This window comes from Bos mutus, chromosome 14 (assembly GCF_027580195.1).
Source record: "Bos mutus isolate GX-2022 chromosome 14, NWIPB_WYAK_1.1, whole genome shotgun sequence".
NCBI lineage: Eukaryota > Metazoa > Chordata > Mammalia > Artiodactyla > Bovidae > Bos > Bos mutus.
In genome coordinates this window covers 70,246,667-70,261,541 of record NC_091630.1, presented here as the reverse complement: position 1 = coordinate 70,261,541, position 14,875 = coordinate 70,246,667, and the positions used below count along the sequence as shown (strand labels likewise).

General features: G+C 60.5%; 1 protein-coding gene across 9 annotated transcripts in view; it reads left to right on the top strand.

Annotated features, from left to right (window-relative positions):
- The window catches only part of TSNARE1 (t-SNARE domain containing 1), a 119,878-nt gene that overhangs the window by 24,106 nt on the left and 80,897 nt on the right, over window positions 1-14,875 (top strand). For 8 of the 9 annotated variants that reach the window (XR_011466821.1, XM_070382687.1, XM_070382689.1 and 5 more), the window contains exon 2: window positions 12,558-12,674. Coding sequence is in view for 8 of the 9 variants with exons in the window: in XM_070382687.1 (XP_070238788.1) it covers window positions 12,587-12,674 (88 nt within the window). In the remaining variant the exon portion in view is untranslated. Of the gene's footprint in view, window positions 1-3,406; window positions 3,548-12,557; window positions 12,675-14,875 lie in introns of those variants that run through there. The other variant, XM_070382683.1, reaches the window with a different exon arrangement.

Sequence of the window (14,875 nt, the reverse complement as noted above, 5' to 3'; positions counted from 1 at the left end):
TTTCCTGGGAGGGCGGGAGGAGGGGCTGGGGTGGCGGCAGAGTGGCAGGTGGGGCTGGGGAAGGGCTTGTGTGCCCAGCATCCCAACCACCCTTTGGTGCTGTCAGCAATCCCTGCTTCTCCGTGGCTGTTCTGGGCACCATTCTCGGGGTGCCTGGGGTGTCTGGCTGGCGCTGTGTTTGACATGGAATCCAAGTTGCTATAGCAACACTCCACTGCATGTCACTGCAGCCCCCGGCCCCTCCTCTGCCTCTGCGCACACAGGCACACGTGCGTGGGGCCCTTGGGGTCTGGCCCAGGTGTGCGTGCGTGGTGAGAGGTAGTCCAGCCGGCTCTGTGTCTCAGGGTCTCCCGTCGGCGGTGGGTGCTGCAGGGCTGGGACGTGGACGGAGCAGTGAGCACGGCTGTGCAGCTGACACACGGCCAGGAGTTAACTCAGCCACGTGGAGAAGTAGGTCTGTGGCCTTGTCTCCTTGTCACAGGTGCCAGGAGGAACAAGTTCTCTTAGCTAGGAGGTGATGAACCGGGGGCTCCTAGGTTGCAGGCTGGTCTGTGGCCAGGGTCAGGGGCCACTGGGTGCCCTGGCCTGATCCAGCTGCGGCTGGGTCGAGGGTCAGCCTGGGTTCCTCCCGGGCCAGGCTGGGGTTGGCTGGGGATGAAGACCCATTTGTGGACGGCTGGGCCTTCAGCCTCCACCAGGCTGCAGAAATTAACAAAGTGACCTGAAGGCAAGTGGCCGTGCCCGTTTGCTGAGGATCCTGGGCAGGCTCCTGGCTTTGTGCTCTGCAGACATGGGTGTCACTGGGCAGCTCCCATGGCCCCAGGTGGCCGGGCGTGGTGTTGGCGTGCCCTGGGTCTATATGCTGGCAAACTGCCTGAGGATCTGCTGTGCGCTTGTCCAGCCTGGGCACAGTGGTGGCCGCGGCCGCGTGCTGCTCTGGCCTGATGGAGTGCCACCTGCCGGCCCGTGCGTCCGGACCAGCAGTGCTAGCGTGTGTGTTTGCTGGGCTCAAGGACCATGTTTATCTTTCCTTCTCCTGATCGTAAAAGTGACATGTGGGCCTGGCAGAGAGCTTGGGAGGCCCTGGCCCGCACTAAGGCAGTTCGTCTGCCCGTAGCCTCCTGTGACCCACCACCCACTCTGGGCCGCTCTGTGATGGGACTCACGTGTCGTCTTATACAATAACACAGTGCACCTTAGCAATGTCCGTTCTTGATGGTGTGCGGCCATCGCCACCTGATTCCAGAACTTTTTCACGCTGGCACAGAAACCCTGTACCCCCGGTGACCACTTGCCGTTCCCACCTCTGGTCTCTTTTGGCCGGGCCTCATCCGATGACTGGGTTTGTCTCCCGTGGATGGGACCTGACTGCATGCTCCTCCATGGCAGCTCCCCCCCGACCCCTGCTGTGGTGTTTCGGGACCCGACTGCGTGCTCCTCGGTGGCAGCTCCCCCTGCCCCCAACTGCTTGCTCCTCGGTGGCAGCTCCCCCTGCCCCCGACTGCGTGCTCCTCCGTGGCAGCTCCCCCCGCCCCCGCCGTGGTGTTTCGAAGCCCTGTTGTGTGTGTGTGCACGTGGGTTGGCTGTGACCCCCGAGGCGCCGCTTGTCTCTTCTGCTGTTGCACAAACACCGTCGCCCGTGGGCTCTGTCCTGCTTCTCGTGTTCCACGTGTGGGTCCTGTGTGTCCTGTGCGCCACTCAAGTGAGCAGCCCAAGCAGACAGAGGACTCCAGTGGGTCCCGGCCTACTTGGTGTGTGTCTGGGCTGCCTTCAGGAATGGGTGACAATGGCCCAGGAGTGGGGTGACCTAGTGGCGGCTCCTCTGTCCCCGCGGCCAGGACACGCACCTCTCAGGGTAACTCTGTGTCCTGTGCTTTTCTAGCGTCATTTTTCCCCTTAGTGTCGTGTGGGAGCATGTCCCCCACAACTGAGTATATGCTTTTAACACTATTTAAATTGTCTGCGTCATACTCTATTTAGATACCTAACGCGATGTATTTAATTCTTTATTGCTGGCTATTTTGGTTGTTTCTGGCTTTGTGTTTTTATTTTGTAGTGTTTCTGGCTTCCCGAGTGCTTCCTGTCTGATTCCTCAGCGCAGAGCTCTAGGGTGGGTGCAGGGCGTGGTTTGCCGGGGCTGCTGCAGCCCTGCCTCTCTGCTCTCCTGGGGCGCCTGGGGGATCCTGGGGGCACAGGGCCTACTCTCGGGGTGGCGGGAGGCACTCCAACTGTGCTGTGATTTTTTTTTTTTGGCTGTACCACCCATGTGCGGATTTCCTCAGTAGAGATGGAACCCGTGCCTCCTGCAGCGGAAGCCCTGAGGTTTAACGTCCGGACCACCAGGGAAGTCCCCGTGCTGTGACTTTGGGTGGTGTCTTCCCACTCAGCCTATCACATCCCTGGGGGCCGGGAGCTCTGGGTGTTTGGGCGCCTGAAGCTTTTGTCCTGCGTGGGTCTGTCTCACTGAGCCGTCTATTGGCGGGTGGCGAGCCTTGGGGCCCTCGCAGCCCTCCTGGGCTCGGCCTCCCCCACTGCCAGGCTCCTTCCTGCCCCGCCTCCGCCTCAGTCCCTCCCTCCGTTTCAGGGTTTTCATCTGCAAGAACCCTCCAGGGGCCTGTAATCTGTGGATTTCCCACTCCTAAGTGACGGCTCGGAGCCGAGTCCCCAGTGACTGAGCTCCGGCGTTCGGGGTCCCTGGAGTCTGTGCTGAGAGTCTCATGCAGGCCGCGCCTTCACAGGGGCAGGGGCGGCCAGGCGGTGCGTCCCGGCTGCTTTTCTGTCCAGTGGGATCGTGTTCCTCCCTCCTCTCCCTTCTGTCTCCAGCCTCCCTCGTCTCCATCTGGGCAGGTCGTGGTCCCTGCTGGGCTCCGACAGCCGTGAGCTCAGCCCAGGCTCTCAGACTCTGGAGCCTGGCGGGCTGGGGGCTGTCCTCCCGCCCCAACCCCATCCTGGGCTCCGCCCAGCTTCCCCTTGCCCAGCCCGTGGTCAGGAGCACTGGCCTGGGGCCCCTCCCTGTGTGGTGGGGGGAGGGCCTCTCCTCTGAGCCGGGTCAGTGCCCCTCTGCCGCCTGGTGGTCTTGGGGTCCCCACCCTCAGGGTTCCCCACCTCTCACCCACCCAGGCTGCAGTGGCCTGGGGCAAGTCCTGGGGGGTGGCCGAGGGCCAGTGCAGGCGGCGCCCCGGGGCTGCCCTGGAGATGGAGTTCTGAGTTGTCTTCGGCCTGTATCCTGGTTTCTTGGGCAAGCTGAGGGGGAGGTGTTGGGGCGGAGTCAGGTTGTCTGTGGGTGGTATGTGCGCTCGGCCGCGCCAGGCCCTCTGCTCACTGGCCTTTGAGACCGCCCAGCTGTCCTTTGAAGGTGCCTGTGCCTGGCCTGAGCCAGCTCCCAGGGCCTTGGGTCTGCGCCCTGCAGCTCCTTCAAAGACCAGATGGTTTCCTTCCCCAGGGCGTCCTGCTCAGTCCCCAGCCTGCTCTGCGTGCTCCTGCCCAGTCCTGGGGGCCTGCCGGCCTTTTCTCTGAGTCCCAGAGAAGGAGAGGTCTTAGTAGACTGGTGAGGGAGGGGGCTCTGGGGAAATGCTGGGGTCTGGATGTGGGGGGCAGGGAGAACTGCCTGGAGGCGCAGGGGAAGGACCCAGACTGCAAGTGGCCTCGGTGCCCATGTGCCCCCTTGACCCGGGGCAGGTGGGAGAGCTCCCACACCCTGCACCTCCCCCACCCGCGGGGCCCGTGTCACGGGGCCTAGTTCCTGGAGGGGGAGACCAGGTGGGGGGCTTGGGCGGGGCAGCGGGCGCATGCGCGCCTCTCGTTTCACAGCGTTTGGCTCTGAGTCCTCCCCAGGAAACCGTCCCTCACGCGGGTTCAAGGGAGCTTGACTTTCCTCAGACTGTTCTCTCTCTCACTTGGGTGACTGTTCTGCTTTGGCGCAGGCTCTTCTCACTGTGTTAGGCGTGAACCACTCTTTTCCCACGCGGCTAACCAGATATCCCAGCACCGTTTATTACAAATTCAATCTTAAATGTCCATATGTACGTGGGTCTCATTTTAGACTTACTTTTTTATTCCGTTGGTCTGTGTTTTCCTGCCTGGTTTTAATCATAGAGACTTTCTAGCGTGTGTTAGATCACGTTGTCGAGATAGAGCTCACGTCCCCTACAGATCCCACCCCGACGTGTGTGCTCCGGTGGTTTTCAGGCTCCTCACAGGGCGACCCTCCGTCACCGCCAGCAAAGCCTGGACCTCTGGTCACGCTGGACCAAGCCCCACGCCCGCGAGCAGTCAGTCCGTGTCCCGCTCCTGCAGACCCGCCTGTCGTGGGCGCTTCACAGAAACGGGGCGTTGGTGCGTGGCCTCTCCGTCTGGCTCTCCTCAGTCAGCTCGACGTTTCCAGATTCACTGTGTCGTAGTGGCGTTGGCCCTTCTTCTCTGGTGCTTATCTGCTTGTTTCCGTGGTGTCTTCCTGTGTGGACGCTCTGGGCTGGCTGGGGTTTACCTGGAGGGGAGAACGACGTCTTTGTGAGCAGTGCCGTCCTGTCCGAGGACGGGGGTGCTGTCCACGTGATCCGCTCCGCCTCGGTCGTCGGAGGGACAGCCGTCTCGTGTGGCCTTCGTTCCTGGGCCTGTCCTCGCTCGGGTTGCTCTGGTGACTGGGGTTCCCCTCCAGCTGGCACCGGTGAGTTTACCTGCAGCTGCTTTGCCCAGCGCGTTACTTCTGGGAGCTCTAACTCGTGTTGGCATTTCCGTCGCTGTCGTGCCGTTGGTCCCCACTTCCGTTTCCCTCGGAGCAAATGCTCGTTTTAGGATTAGTGGGTGTTTCCCATTTTAAGAAATTTTTTTGATTGTCTTCATCAGGAATTCTGTTGATGCTGTTTTTAGTGTCCGTCTGTGGGGAAACTTGTAGCCTTTCCTTTGGGTGGATGTGGTGTCGTGTTAATGGGTTCCTAAGGCCGAACGTGCCCCGCATCCCTAGAAGGATGAGCAGGTCAGGACCGAGTTTTGTCTCCTGGTGTGGCATTTAGTGTGGCAGCATGTGCGAGGCCAGCGCTGGTGTGTAACTTCCCGAGTCCTGCACTGCGCTCACCAGGTTTCTGTATTGGTGTCACCGTAAGTGCCTCACACAAGGGGCTGGAGGTTGCCCTGCTCCGTCAGCACCCTGGGATAACGTATGGAGCTCCGGAAGTGCTCGGCTTTGGAAACGTGGCAGGATCCCCCGCAAAGGCCTCTGGCCCTGGCGTTTTGTGGGGTGGTTTTTATGAAAACTTTCTGTTTCTTTTATCCAGATTTGTCTCTTAAAGCTTTCTGTCTCCAGGGGGTCACCTCTGGTGAGCTCCGTTTTCCTCAGATACTGTCCGTCCTGTCCGTGTTTACAGTTTCTGTGTATAGAGGTTTGAAAGCAGGGCCTTAGTGAGTCCCTCATGCGTTTGTCTGGTGACCCGCCGCCCTTTTCATTGCTGATACTGTGTCTCTGTGGTTTCTCCCCTCTTTTCTTTCAGCTCTTGGTGGTCTCTTTTGTTAGTACTTTATGGAAAACAGGATTTTAATTTGTAAATAAGTTCTATTGTTTTTCTGTTTCTCGCCTCATTAATATTAACTTTTGTTTACATTCTTCTTTCCTTGTGGTTACTTCTGACTTTTTTGCTCTTTTCCAAACTTTTGAGTGAAGAATGAACTCCATTTGATTCCTTTTTTTTTTTTAATGCATGAAATATTGAGCATTTCGACTTTTTGTCTGGTAACTGCTTTAAACATGCTCTGCTGATTTTCATAGGTAATATTTTCACTATTTTTTAAAAGAATTTCTTCAGTTTAATTTTTTTTTTCTCTCTTCAAGAGTTGTCTAATAGATTGTTTTTGAGATGGGAGGAACTTCTTAGTTTCAGAAAACATCTTAAGCATTTGTGTGTGTCATTTCACTGCCAATGCCGGTGTGTTAGAGCTGGTTCCCATAGCCATGGGGTCCCGGTGCCCCCCCCACGAGCTTGCTGTGGCCCATCACCCATTTACGATTTCTTTACTTCCTTTAGTAGTGTGCGTTTTCAGTTTTCGATATACAGATCTTACACCTTTCTTGAATATGTTCCTTGGATTAAAAAATATTCTAGTAGAGTTATTAGTTTGTTTTGAACTTAAAACTCCTGGACAAAGTAACTCTAGTTTTGAGAACAGTCGCTGTATTAAGAGGAAGCCTCTGCTCCCCCAGGTTCCGTACGTGTAGCCGTTATCCCGTGCTTGCTCCCTCCCCTCCCTCTTTGTGTTCATGGACTCGTCACTTGTTCCTCTGGACTGCCCGGCAAGCTGCAGACACGATGCTCCTGACCCCCGAATGCAGACTCCCTATGTAACCCCAGGGCTGGTGTCAACAGCAGCATTAACAGCGGCCAGTACTGTGGCCTAAGAGTCTTCCTGGTGTTCCCGGGAGAGACCTTGTCAGTGAGCCCAGTGACACGTTTCTCCACCAAATGAAATCCAGGATCCCATTTCGTTTTGGGGGTGCCATCTCCCTGGCCTCCTTGAACCTGGACGGTCAGGTCCTCCGTCTCTCCTTGTCTGCAGCGCTGACACAGGAGAAGGCTGCAGGTTGGCTGTTCTGCGGGCCGTCGCTTAGCCGGGTGTGTCTCCTGTCCATGTGGTCCTTCGTTTTTGGCAGGAGGGCCTGGAGAGGCTGCTGTCTCCTCCTCGGTGTCTGGTGGCAGGGGCACGTGAGGTCTGACCTGTCCCCCACTGCATGACCCAGGTCCTGGGGTCAAGCCGACATCCGTGAAGTTTCTCCTCTGCAGAGCTGTTCTTCCTCCACTTTTAATTAGTTTTTTGGGAAGGTTCTTTGAGACTGTATGGATATCCTGCTGTTTATGGGACTCACACCCAGCAGTTCTCAGGCCCGCTGGACGTTCTTGCCTGAACGAGTTACTATCATTCCTTGACCTGTCCTCTCCTGTGTTGCTCTGTGACTGGGGTTTTCCGTATGAGTCAGTCCTTGTAAGGACGTTGCTTTCCCAGTTGTCAGCGTCTGCTCTGACGAAGAGCTTTTTCCTGTGTGTGTTTACAACCACATGGACTCATAGACTTTCACTTTACTTCTTTATTACAAGGCTATAACACGGACTTGCCTGGGGGCCCAGTGGCTAAGACTGAGCTCCCTATGCAGGTGGCCTGGGTTCCACCCCGGTCAGGAAGCTACCGCGGCAAAGATGGAAGACCCCCTGTGCCGCCACCAAGACCTGATGCAGCCAGATAAATCAATGCACGATAGGTGTTTTTTAGAGGCTATAATAAATAAAAGTTATAATCTTTTATTACCATTGTCTTTTTTCATGCTCAAATTGTCGCAGAGTTGGCCAGTGGAAGGAAGCCTTTCGGACTGGCCTCTGGGCCCTTTGGCGATGGCCCTGCCTTGCTTTGATCACTTCCTTGCTCTTTCATGTAACAGAATGATCTAGGCTTACCTTTTACTCTCTCTGCCCCGGTCCTGGGATCAGCCATTTCTCCAAGTAGTCTTAATTCCTGTCTGTGAAGAATGGTGTTTGTAACCGAGAAACACGTGTTCCCGTTGGTCTGGAGCATCACGCCATCTTAGGGGACGAAGCCGGGAGGGGGATCGTCACGCTCACAGCTGCGTGAGCGAGTGGCCCACACACGTCTGTGCGTGGTGCAGACTGAGGCCACACGCAGCCTGCCAGCTCCAGCGGGCGGGGAGTGCTCGCGGGGGCCCGGTGGTGCGGGAGGTGTGGCCGTGGGCTGTGGGAGGACCGGCAGAGAGCGCTGGGGCAGGCGTGGGGAGCACTGCCGCCACGGAGGGAGCGCCTTGACCTCGACCCGTCTGTCTGTGAGACCACGGGTGAGTCGCTTCCCCTCCCTGAGTTCAGTTTTCTCATTTTAAAAAGTGGGGTCTCAGGGACTTCCCTGGTGGTCCAGTGGCTAAGACTCTGCGCTCCCGATGTAGGGGCCTGGGTTCAATCCCTGATCAGGGAACTAGATCCCACGCGTCCCAGTGGAGGTGGAGGAGCCCACGTGCTGCACCTGAGGCCCTTTGGCCCCGACGTCTTCTCCCCAGGACACGGCAGGCATGGGACCCAGTGTGCTGGGTCTCCCCTGACACCCTGCTCTTCATCCTAGGGTCTCCTAGCTGCTCTGGCTCCAGAATACTACCGTATGAAGCCACTCTGGCGGGCCCGGGGGTAGTGGTCAGTGGAGGAAGATGGGCCTGTGGGTAGCAGTCAGTGGAGGGAGGCCGGCCCATCCCATGGGTAGCGGTCAGTGGAGGGAGATGGGCCGGTCAGTGGAGGGATGGGCCTGGGCCAGTGGAGTGGGAGATGGGCCCTGTGGGTAGTGGTCAGTGGAGGGAGGCAGGCCCATCCCTGTGGGTAGTGGGTAGTGGCCCATCCGTGGGTAGTGGTGGAGGGAGATGGGCCCGTGGGTAGCAGTCAGTGGAGGGAGATGGGCCTGTGGGTAGTGGTCAGTGGAGGGAGGCAGGCCCATCCCGTGGGTAGTGGTCAGTGGAGGGAGATGGGCCTGTGGGTAGCGGTCAGTGAAGGGAGATGGGCCCTTGGGTAGTGGTCAGTGGAGGGAGATGGGCCCGTGGGTAGTGGTCATTGGAGGGAGATGGGCCCGTGGGTAGCGGTCAGTGGAGGGAGGCCTGTGTCTAGCCCAGGGAGGGCTCTGCTGTGGGGTGGTTCACGGTGTCCTCCGGGCCCTCAGTGGGCAGCAGCCTGGGCGCTGGGCCTGCCTCGCAGAGATGTGGGCGGGACTGGGCATTGGTGTTGCTGCTGCTCCGTCCTCCCTGAGAGCAGCGCTTCGGTTTCTGAGCAGCGCAGCCCGGGGCCTCCTGCCTCCCTGGAGCCGCGCCGCCGCTTGGGTGGAGCGGAGCACAGAGGGAAGCAGGGCAGGGCTCCCCGGCAGCCTCCCCGCCAGCCTCCCCGCCAGCGCGCCTGGGACCAGGTGAGTAGAGGGCGTCTGGGTAGGGGGCAGGCCGTGACCGGTTCTCTCCCTGACCGGCCCAGCCTGCAGAGCCTCTTCCTCCCCAGGCCTGCCTCCTCCAGAGAACCTTCCCACATGCCTCACACGGAGCGGGCCCCGCGAGGCCTGCGGCTGCTCTTGGCCCAGGTCAGGCGTTTAGTCCTGTTGCCCCGACCCCTCTGCCTGTGTTGGTTCAGTGAATCACAGAGACTTCACTACACAGGAGAGTCGAATCCCTTGGAGTTGGGCTGATGCACCTGCCATCTCAGCCCCTCAGCCTGGCCCCGTGTCTGTGTCTCCAGGCCTGGCGTGTGGCCGGAGGAAGGGTGGCTGTGTCTGGGGGGCACTGGGCCGTGATGGCGAGCAGGCTGCAGCCCATTCCAACCCCTGGGTCCCGGGGTGCCACCACAGTTGGCTCCACCAGGGCTGTGTGTGCCGGGGAGGCGGGGCAGGACCGAGTCCTGTGGTTGCTTGGGGCTGGGCGGGGAGGGGAGACAGAGGAGGAAGAAGGGTGACCCCAAGGCACTGGGTTGGGGATCGGGGGCTTGGGGCCCTGAGCTCGGCCATGGGTGAGGTCCCGAGGGCTGTTGGCAGGGACACGGCCGGCGTTGGATGGGAGCCGAGGTACTGGAGGAGGGGACTCCCCGAGTGGGTACGTCAGGCCCCCGCCTCTGGCCTGGTGCCGAGGGCACTCCTAGGGGTGCAGACCAGGGTGGCGGGAGGTTTGGGCTCGGTCGGGAGGAAGGCTGGACGCACCTCCCTCTGTGGACTTGGGGACCCCGCTCCTTACCCGGCCCCCGGGGTTCCTCTGGACTGGGTGGTCTCGGGCCTCTCTCCCATGTGTCTGGGGCCACCGGCCCTGACACGGCTGACGCGGGGGCGGACAAGGCGAGGGAGGCTGGGAGCCCTCGCTGTTGGCCCTCTGGGGCTTGTGAGTATTCGGGCGGGAGCAGGCGTGCAGGGGGCCCTCAGTGTGAGGACGCATGCCTTGAGGGTGGCCTCCTCCGCACGCTTCCTCTGGTGTGACTCACCACCCTCCCTGGGGCTCCCTTTCTGGTACCTCCTATGTGGGGAGACTGGGTTCCGGCTCAGGACGGGGTACCCGGCCAGGTGGGGCAGGCCGGGGACCCAACCGTGTGCTCTCCAAGGCTGGAGGCGTCCAGGGCGGGGAGGACGCCTGCTGTGGTCAGGTCCATCACCACGCTGGGAGAACCTCACCGGCCGCAGCAGGAGCGAGATGCTGGGCAGGGTGCAGCCCTCTGGGGAGGTCAGCTCTCCCCCGCAGAGGGGCTGCAGGGTCCCAGTGCCCTTCTCCTGGGTCAGCTCAGGCCTCCGGGAGGCTGAGGGCAGGAGGGAGAGCCCATCCTTTTCCTCCCTGTCTGCCCCCGGGGCACCCCCTCTGGCCTCCAGGCCTCGGCCTCCCACAGGGGTGCTGCTGTCCAGCGTCGCTGCAGGGCCCCGGCTCACAGACGAGCTCCTAGAGGTCTCTGACACGGCACCCTGACCCACCAAGGGCGGGCGTGCTACCCCGGTTACAGGAGAAAGCTGGACCAGAGATGAGAGAGCGGCTCGTGCCAGGCCCCACCGGGACCCGCTCTCCATCCTTGGGGGTCCCTCTGGTATAGTGCGGGGGCAGGGCCCATGCTGAGATGCCCCCGTGTAGACAGTGCCACTCCTTGTCTGTTGCTGGGAGGGTCCGCCCTGGTCTTGGGGGGGCCCCTGGCCTCTGCGAGCCCCAGGCCGGCAAGAGAGAGCTGCAGGCAGAGGTCACAGGCAGGGCCCCCCCTACTGCGGCCTCGGCACTGGCCTTGGAGCTGGGTCGTTGGCCCCCAGCCTGGGCTGTGTCCAGGCGCCCCTTCCAGCCTGGCATCCTGTGGTGTCCTGCTGGCCGGCCGCTCCCTCCTCTGGGGCCTGGGGACTTTGTCCTGCGGGCAGGGCTGCGTTGCTGGGGCGTTCTCTGGCACCCCTGCTTCCCCTGGTGCCCAGGGGGCAGGATCTGGGCAGTCCAGGGACAGACAGCTCCCTTCAGGCTGTTTCAGGGGGCTGACATCCAGGGTACAGCCCGGCGCCACTGTGAGCCGGGGGCTTGAGGCAGAGGAGGCCGGCCACCCGGGTGGGCGGTCACGGAAGCTGCTCCGGAGAAGGCCTCCTGGGGAATGGGCATCCCTCCCTGGAGTCTGGCTGGCAGTTTTCAGGTGGCCGGGGCTCCTCCTGGGCACCCTGGCTCAGCGGCATCCGCCGGCCCTCCGGCCTGGCCCTGCTGCAGCTTCCGCCCACCCGCTGGGCTGCCAGCAGCTCTGCTCCTCCCCCCGTGGCTGCCCTCTGCCTGGCCTCGTGATGTGGGCACTCTGGTGGAGAGGTCGGCCGTGAGCTGGCTGTGCAGGGTGGGCGGGAACAGTGGACGGGAGCCGAGGGTGCAGCCTGGCGCAGGGCAGGTGGGGGGCGCGGTGGGAGCCCCAGGGGTCCGCGCGCCCAGGCCCTTGAGGCCCAGAGCCCTGCCAGGGGGCCCAGGCAGCAGGTGGAGGACGCGCTCTGGGTGTCCTCTGGCCGGGCTGGCTCTGTGGTCCCTGCGGTGGGTGGCCTCCATCTCCCAGTCTCCGAGCAAAAGCACAGGCCGTGGGAGACCGCAGGCTAGATGGGGGGCAGGCTGGGGGTCTTCCCTCCATCTCAGACCAGGACTGCTCACGACCCCTCAGCTGCCTGGACGTTGGTGGCAGCCCCTTGGCCTGTTTCTGCCCCTCAGGTGACCTGTGCTGTTGGCTGGTCACTGCAGTCCTGTCCAGCTGCCCGCCTGCGACCAGGCGCTGGGTGCACCCTCGGCCCAGTGGGTGCCTAGAGCTGCCCGCAGCCTCCGCCTATGGCCGAGGGACCGCCTCACACCGGATGCCCCTTCTGTCTTCCCAGGGCTGCCCTGCCCCTTCCTCCAAGCTGTGGCTCAGAGCCTTGGCCCCTGCTCCCTGCTCCCGCTTGAGCTCTGCGGACCCCCAGGGTCTGTGAGAGCTCCTGTGGGAGCCCTTGCCACCCACACAGCCAGGTTCCTGGGGCCAGCCCTCCTGCCCACACTGGATGCGCGCCTGGCGCACGGCGGGCGCACGGCGGGTGCACGGCTGTCCTGGCCCCTGCCCGCCCCGAGCCTCTTGGCTGCGCAGGACAACGCTGGGGCCCTGGGTCTTGTCAGCTCAAGCCAGACACCCGTGCAGCTGTGTTTCCAGGCCAAGCCTGCTGGAGGAGGATTTCACTGGGATTTTGCAAATTAAGCTTTAATGTTTTAAAAGTTTCCACGCATGAAGTTTAGAGAGAGAAGGAGCGCTGCGTGGTTTATTCAGGGAGAAGTCCCCCGACCCCTGCCAGTCACCTTCCTGCCATCCCATGGCTGCTGTGGGTCGTCTGGGAGGCCGCTGACACTCGGAATAACGCTTGTGCCGCTCTTCACTGCTCGATCCTGTTTCCACTGCTCGATCCTGTTTCCACGTTTAGACGCTAGTTGTTGACTTGCAAGGCGAGGTCGCAGGGGTCAGGCTGCCGGGCGGGGTGGGCGGAGCCGGAGTGAAACCTGAGTTCCAGCTCTGACCCTCCTCTTCTCCCCCCACCCCGTTTTGTTTCCTCTGCAGGAAGGTGCGGCCTTGCGTCCTGTGAGAAGATGTCTTATGGATCCATCGCAGGCAGTGGCGGCCTGGGGAGCCGCGGCCCTTTCGGGGGGCCCTTCCGACAAGGCTATCAGCCCCTAGGTAAGGGCAGCGCGGGCGTGTGGGGGGCAGCCGGGGTCGGCAGGGGGTGCGTCTCCACTGTGTTACCTTGGTAACCATGGTAACCGCAGACGGATTCTGTCCTTCTGACCGGCCCTGCCTTTGACCCCGGATCAGGGGTGCCCTGGCCCCAGATGGGCCGGGGTTGTTGGCATTGGGTCAGCACCCAGGAAGAGCAGAGTGGGAGACGCCACCCTGCCTGGGGGCAGGTCCAGGCGTCCGCAGTGTCCCCTGGAGTCTGCAGGCGCTGGGGTACTTGGCGGATGGCCTTGGACGGCCTTGTAGGTGCCCGTATGGACCAGGTGCTGCATGTGGAGCACAGCCGGGGAACGGAGGCACATGGGTGACGGGCGGCATCCTGGGCTCCACAGGGCGGGTCTGCTTCTGCTTTCAGGGTGCCGGGCCCCTTCCTGTGGGCTGGCTCTGCGGTCTGCTCACCCCAGCTCCCATCCCTCTACAGAGGGGTTTTCTGTCAGACCTGTGTCTGGGAAACTGACTCCAGGTCCTTAGGGATCCCTGGCAGACCTGACACTCAGCGAGTGTGAGTTTGTGAGCATGTGTGCTCACAGACTTGAAATGTGATGCAGACTCCCGGGGCTGGATCCCACCGCCTTCCCCACCCTGGGGTGTGGATGGCGGCTTCCCTTGAAAGGAGAGGCAGACTCCTGGGGCTGGATCCCACCACCTTCCCCACCCTGGGGTGTGGATGGCGGCTTCCCGGCTTGTCCTTGAGGTTTTGCTGCCATGTCATGTCCTTGAGCAGACCCTGTGAGTGTGTGTGTGTGTGTGTGTGTGTGTGTGTGTCTCTCTTGACTTTGCATGGTTGAATCAGCCTGCGACTTGCTGGTTTTGCCCCCGAGTCACGGCCGTCTGCCTGGCAGCCTTTCCCTCTGCCTGCTCTGGGCGCTCAGTCACGTGCGAGGCCGTGGCAGGCACAGCGGCTCCACGGGGGACAGGCCGTCGGACCGCCTGTCTTGGGCACTGTGTTGGATACTGGCGCTGTCAGGACGGCCCCCACGAGAGGGTGGTGGTGGGGTGGGCAGCTCAGCGCCTGGTGGTCGTGCTGGCCTGGCCCTGTCTGGTGGGCACTGAAGGGTGGCGGCCTTGGCTATTTGCCCGCCCATGGGCCTGGAGGGGCGTCTTCTGGTTTCAGTTCGCGTTGCCCTGGTATCTGGTGGGATTGGTTTTTCCCGTCACTGGGCGTTTGGGTCTCAGGCAACCCTGTGTGTTTTCCCTTCCGTTTGTCTTGTTCTTGTCCGTGGGCAAGGTCTCCACATGTCTGGAGGTTCCATGCCCACCGTGCTGGCTGTTCCTTGTGGTGCTGCTGATGAAAGCCGATTTTTAACTACAGCACCTCTGTGTTCATCAGTCTTTCTTGTCAAAACGTGCGTTTTCCTGTTTAATAAATTCTAGCACAAGGATAATGGTTTTGCCTTTATTTTCTCTGAAGCTTATACAATTTGTTTTTCATATTTAAGTCTTGCAATCACCTGGAGTTGATGTTTGTATATGGGGAGGGTGGAGTGTAATACGCTACTTTTCACTGTTGATATGACAGATTGTCCCTGGGCACTTAACTGAAAATTCCCTCTCTACAGCCCTGTGGTGCCAGCTGTGTGATAAGCGCGGTATCTGTGCAGATCCTGTAGGTCGGTTTTTCTGTTTCTGTGCAGAGTCGCACCCTGATTTCCACAGTCATTCTAACTGTTGATACTGTTCAGGGGAGGTTGCTCCACTGCTGCCCCTTGGGCGCCCTGGGCACTCTGGCCTCTGTTGCTGCATGGACTTCAGAGCCCCGCCCGTCACTCAGGCTGAGACTGGCCCCCACCCCGTGTTACCGTGAGGCTCAGCCATGCCATCTTCACCAGTCTGCTGCCCACGAGACCGTAGGCCTCTCTGTTGGCGGCTCTTTAGTGTCTTTCCACAAAGTTTGTAATTTTCCCCATAAATATTTTATGTATGTTTCATTAAGTTGATTTTAACAAAAATGAAAACTTTTTTTTTTTGCTAATTTTGTAAATAGTACCATTATTAATGGGACAGGTGCTTCCCAGCTGGTGCTAGTGGTAAAAAAAGACCTGCCTCCCAATGCAGGAAACATCAGAGGTGTGGGTTCAATCCTTAGGTGGGGAAGATCCACCAGAAGAGGAAATGGCAACCCTCTTCAGTATTCTTGCTGCCTG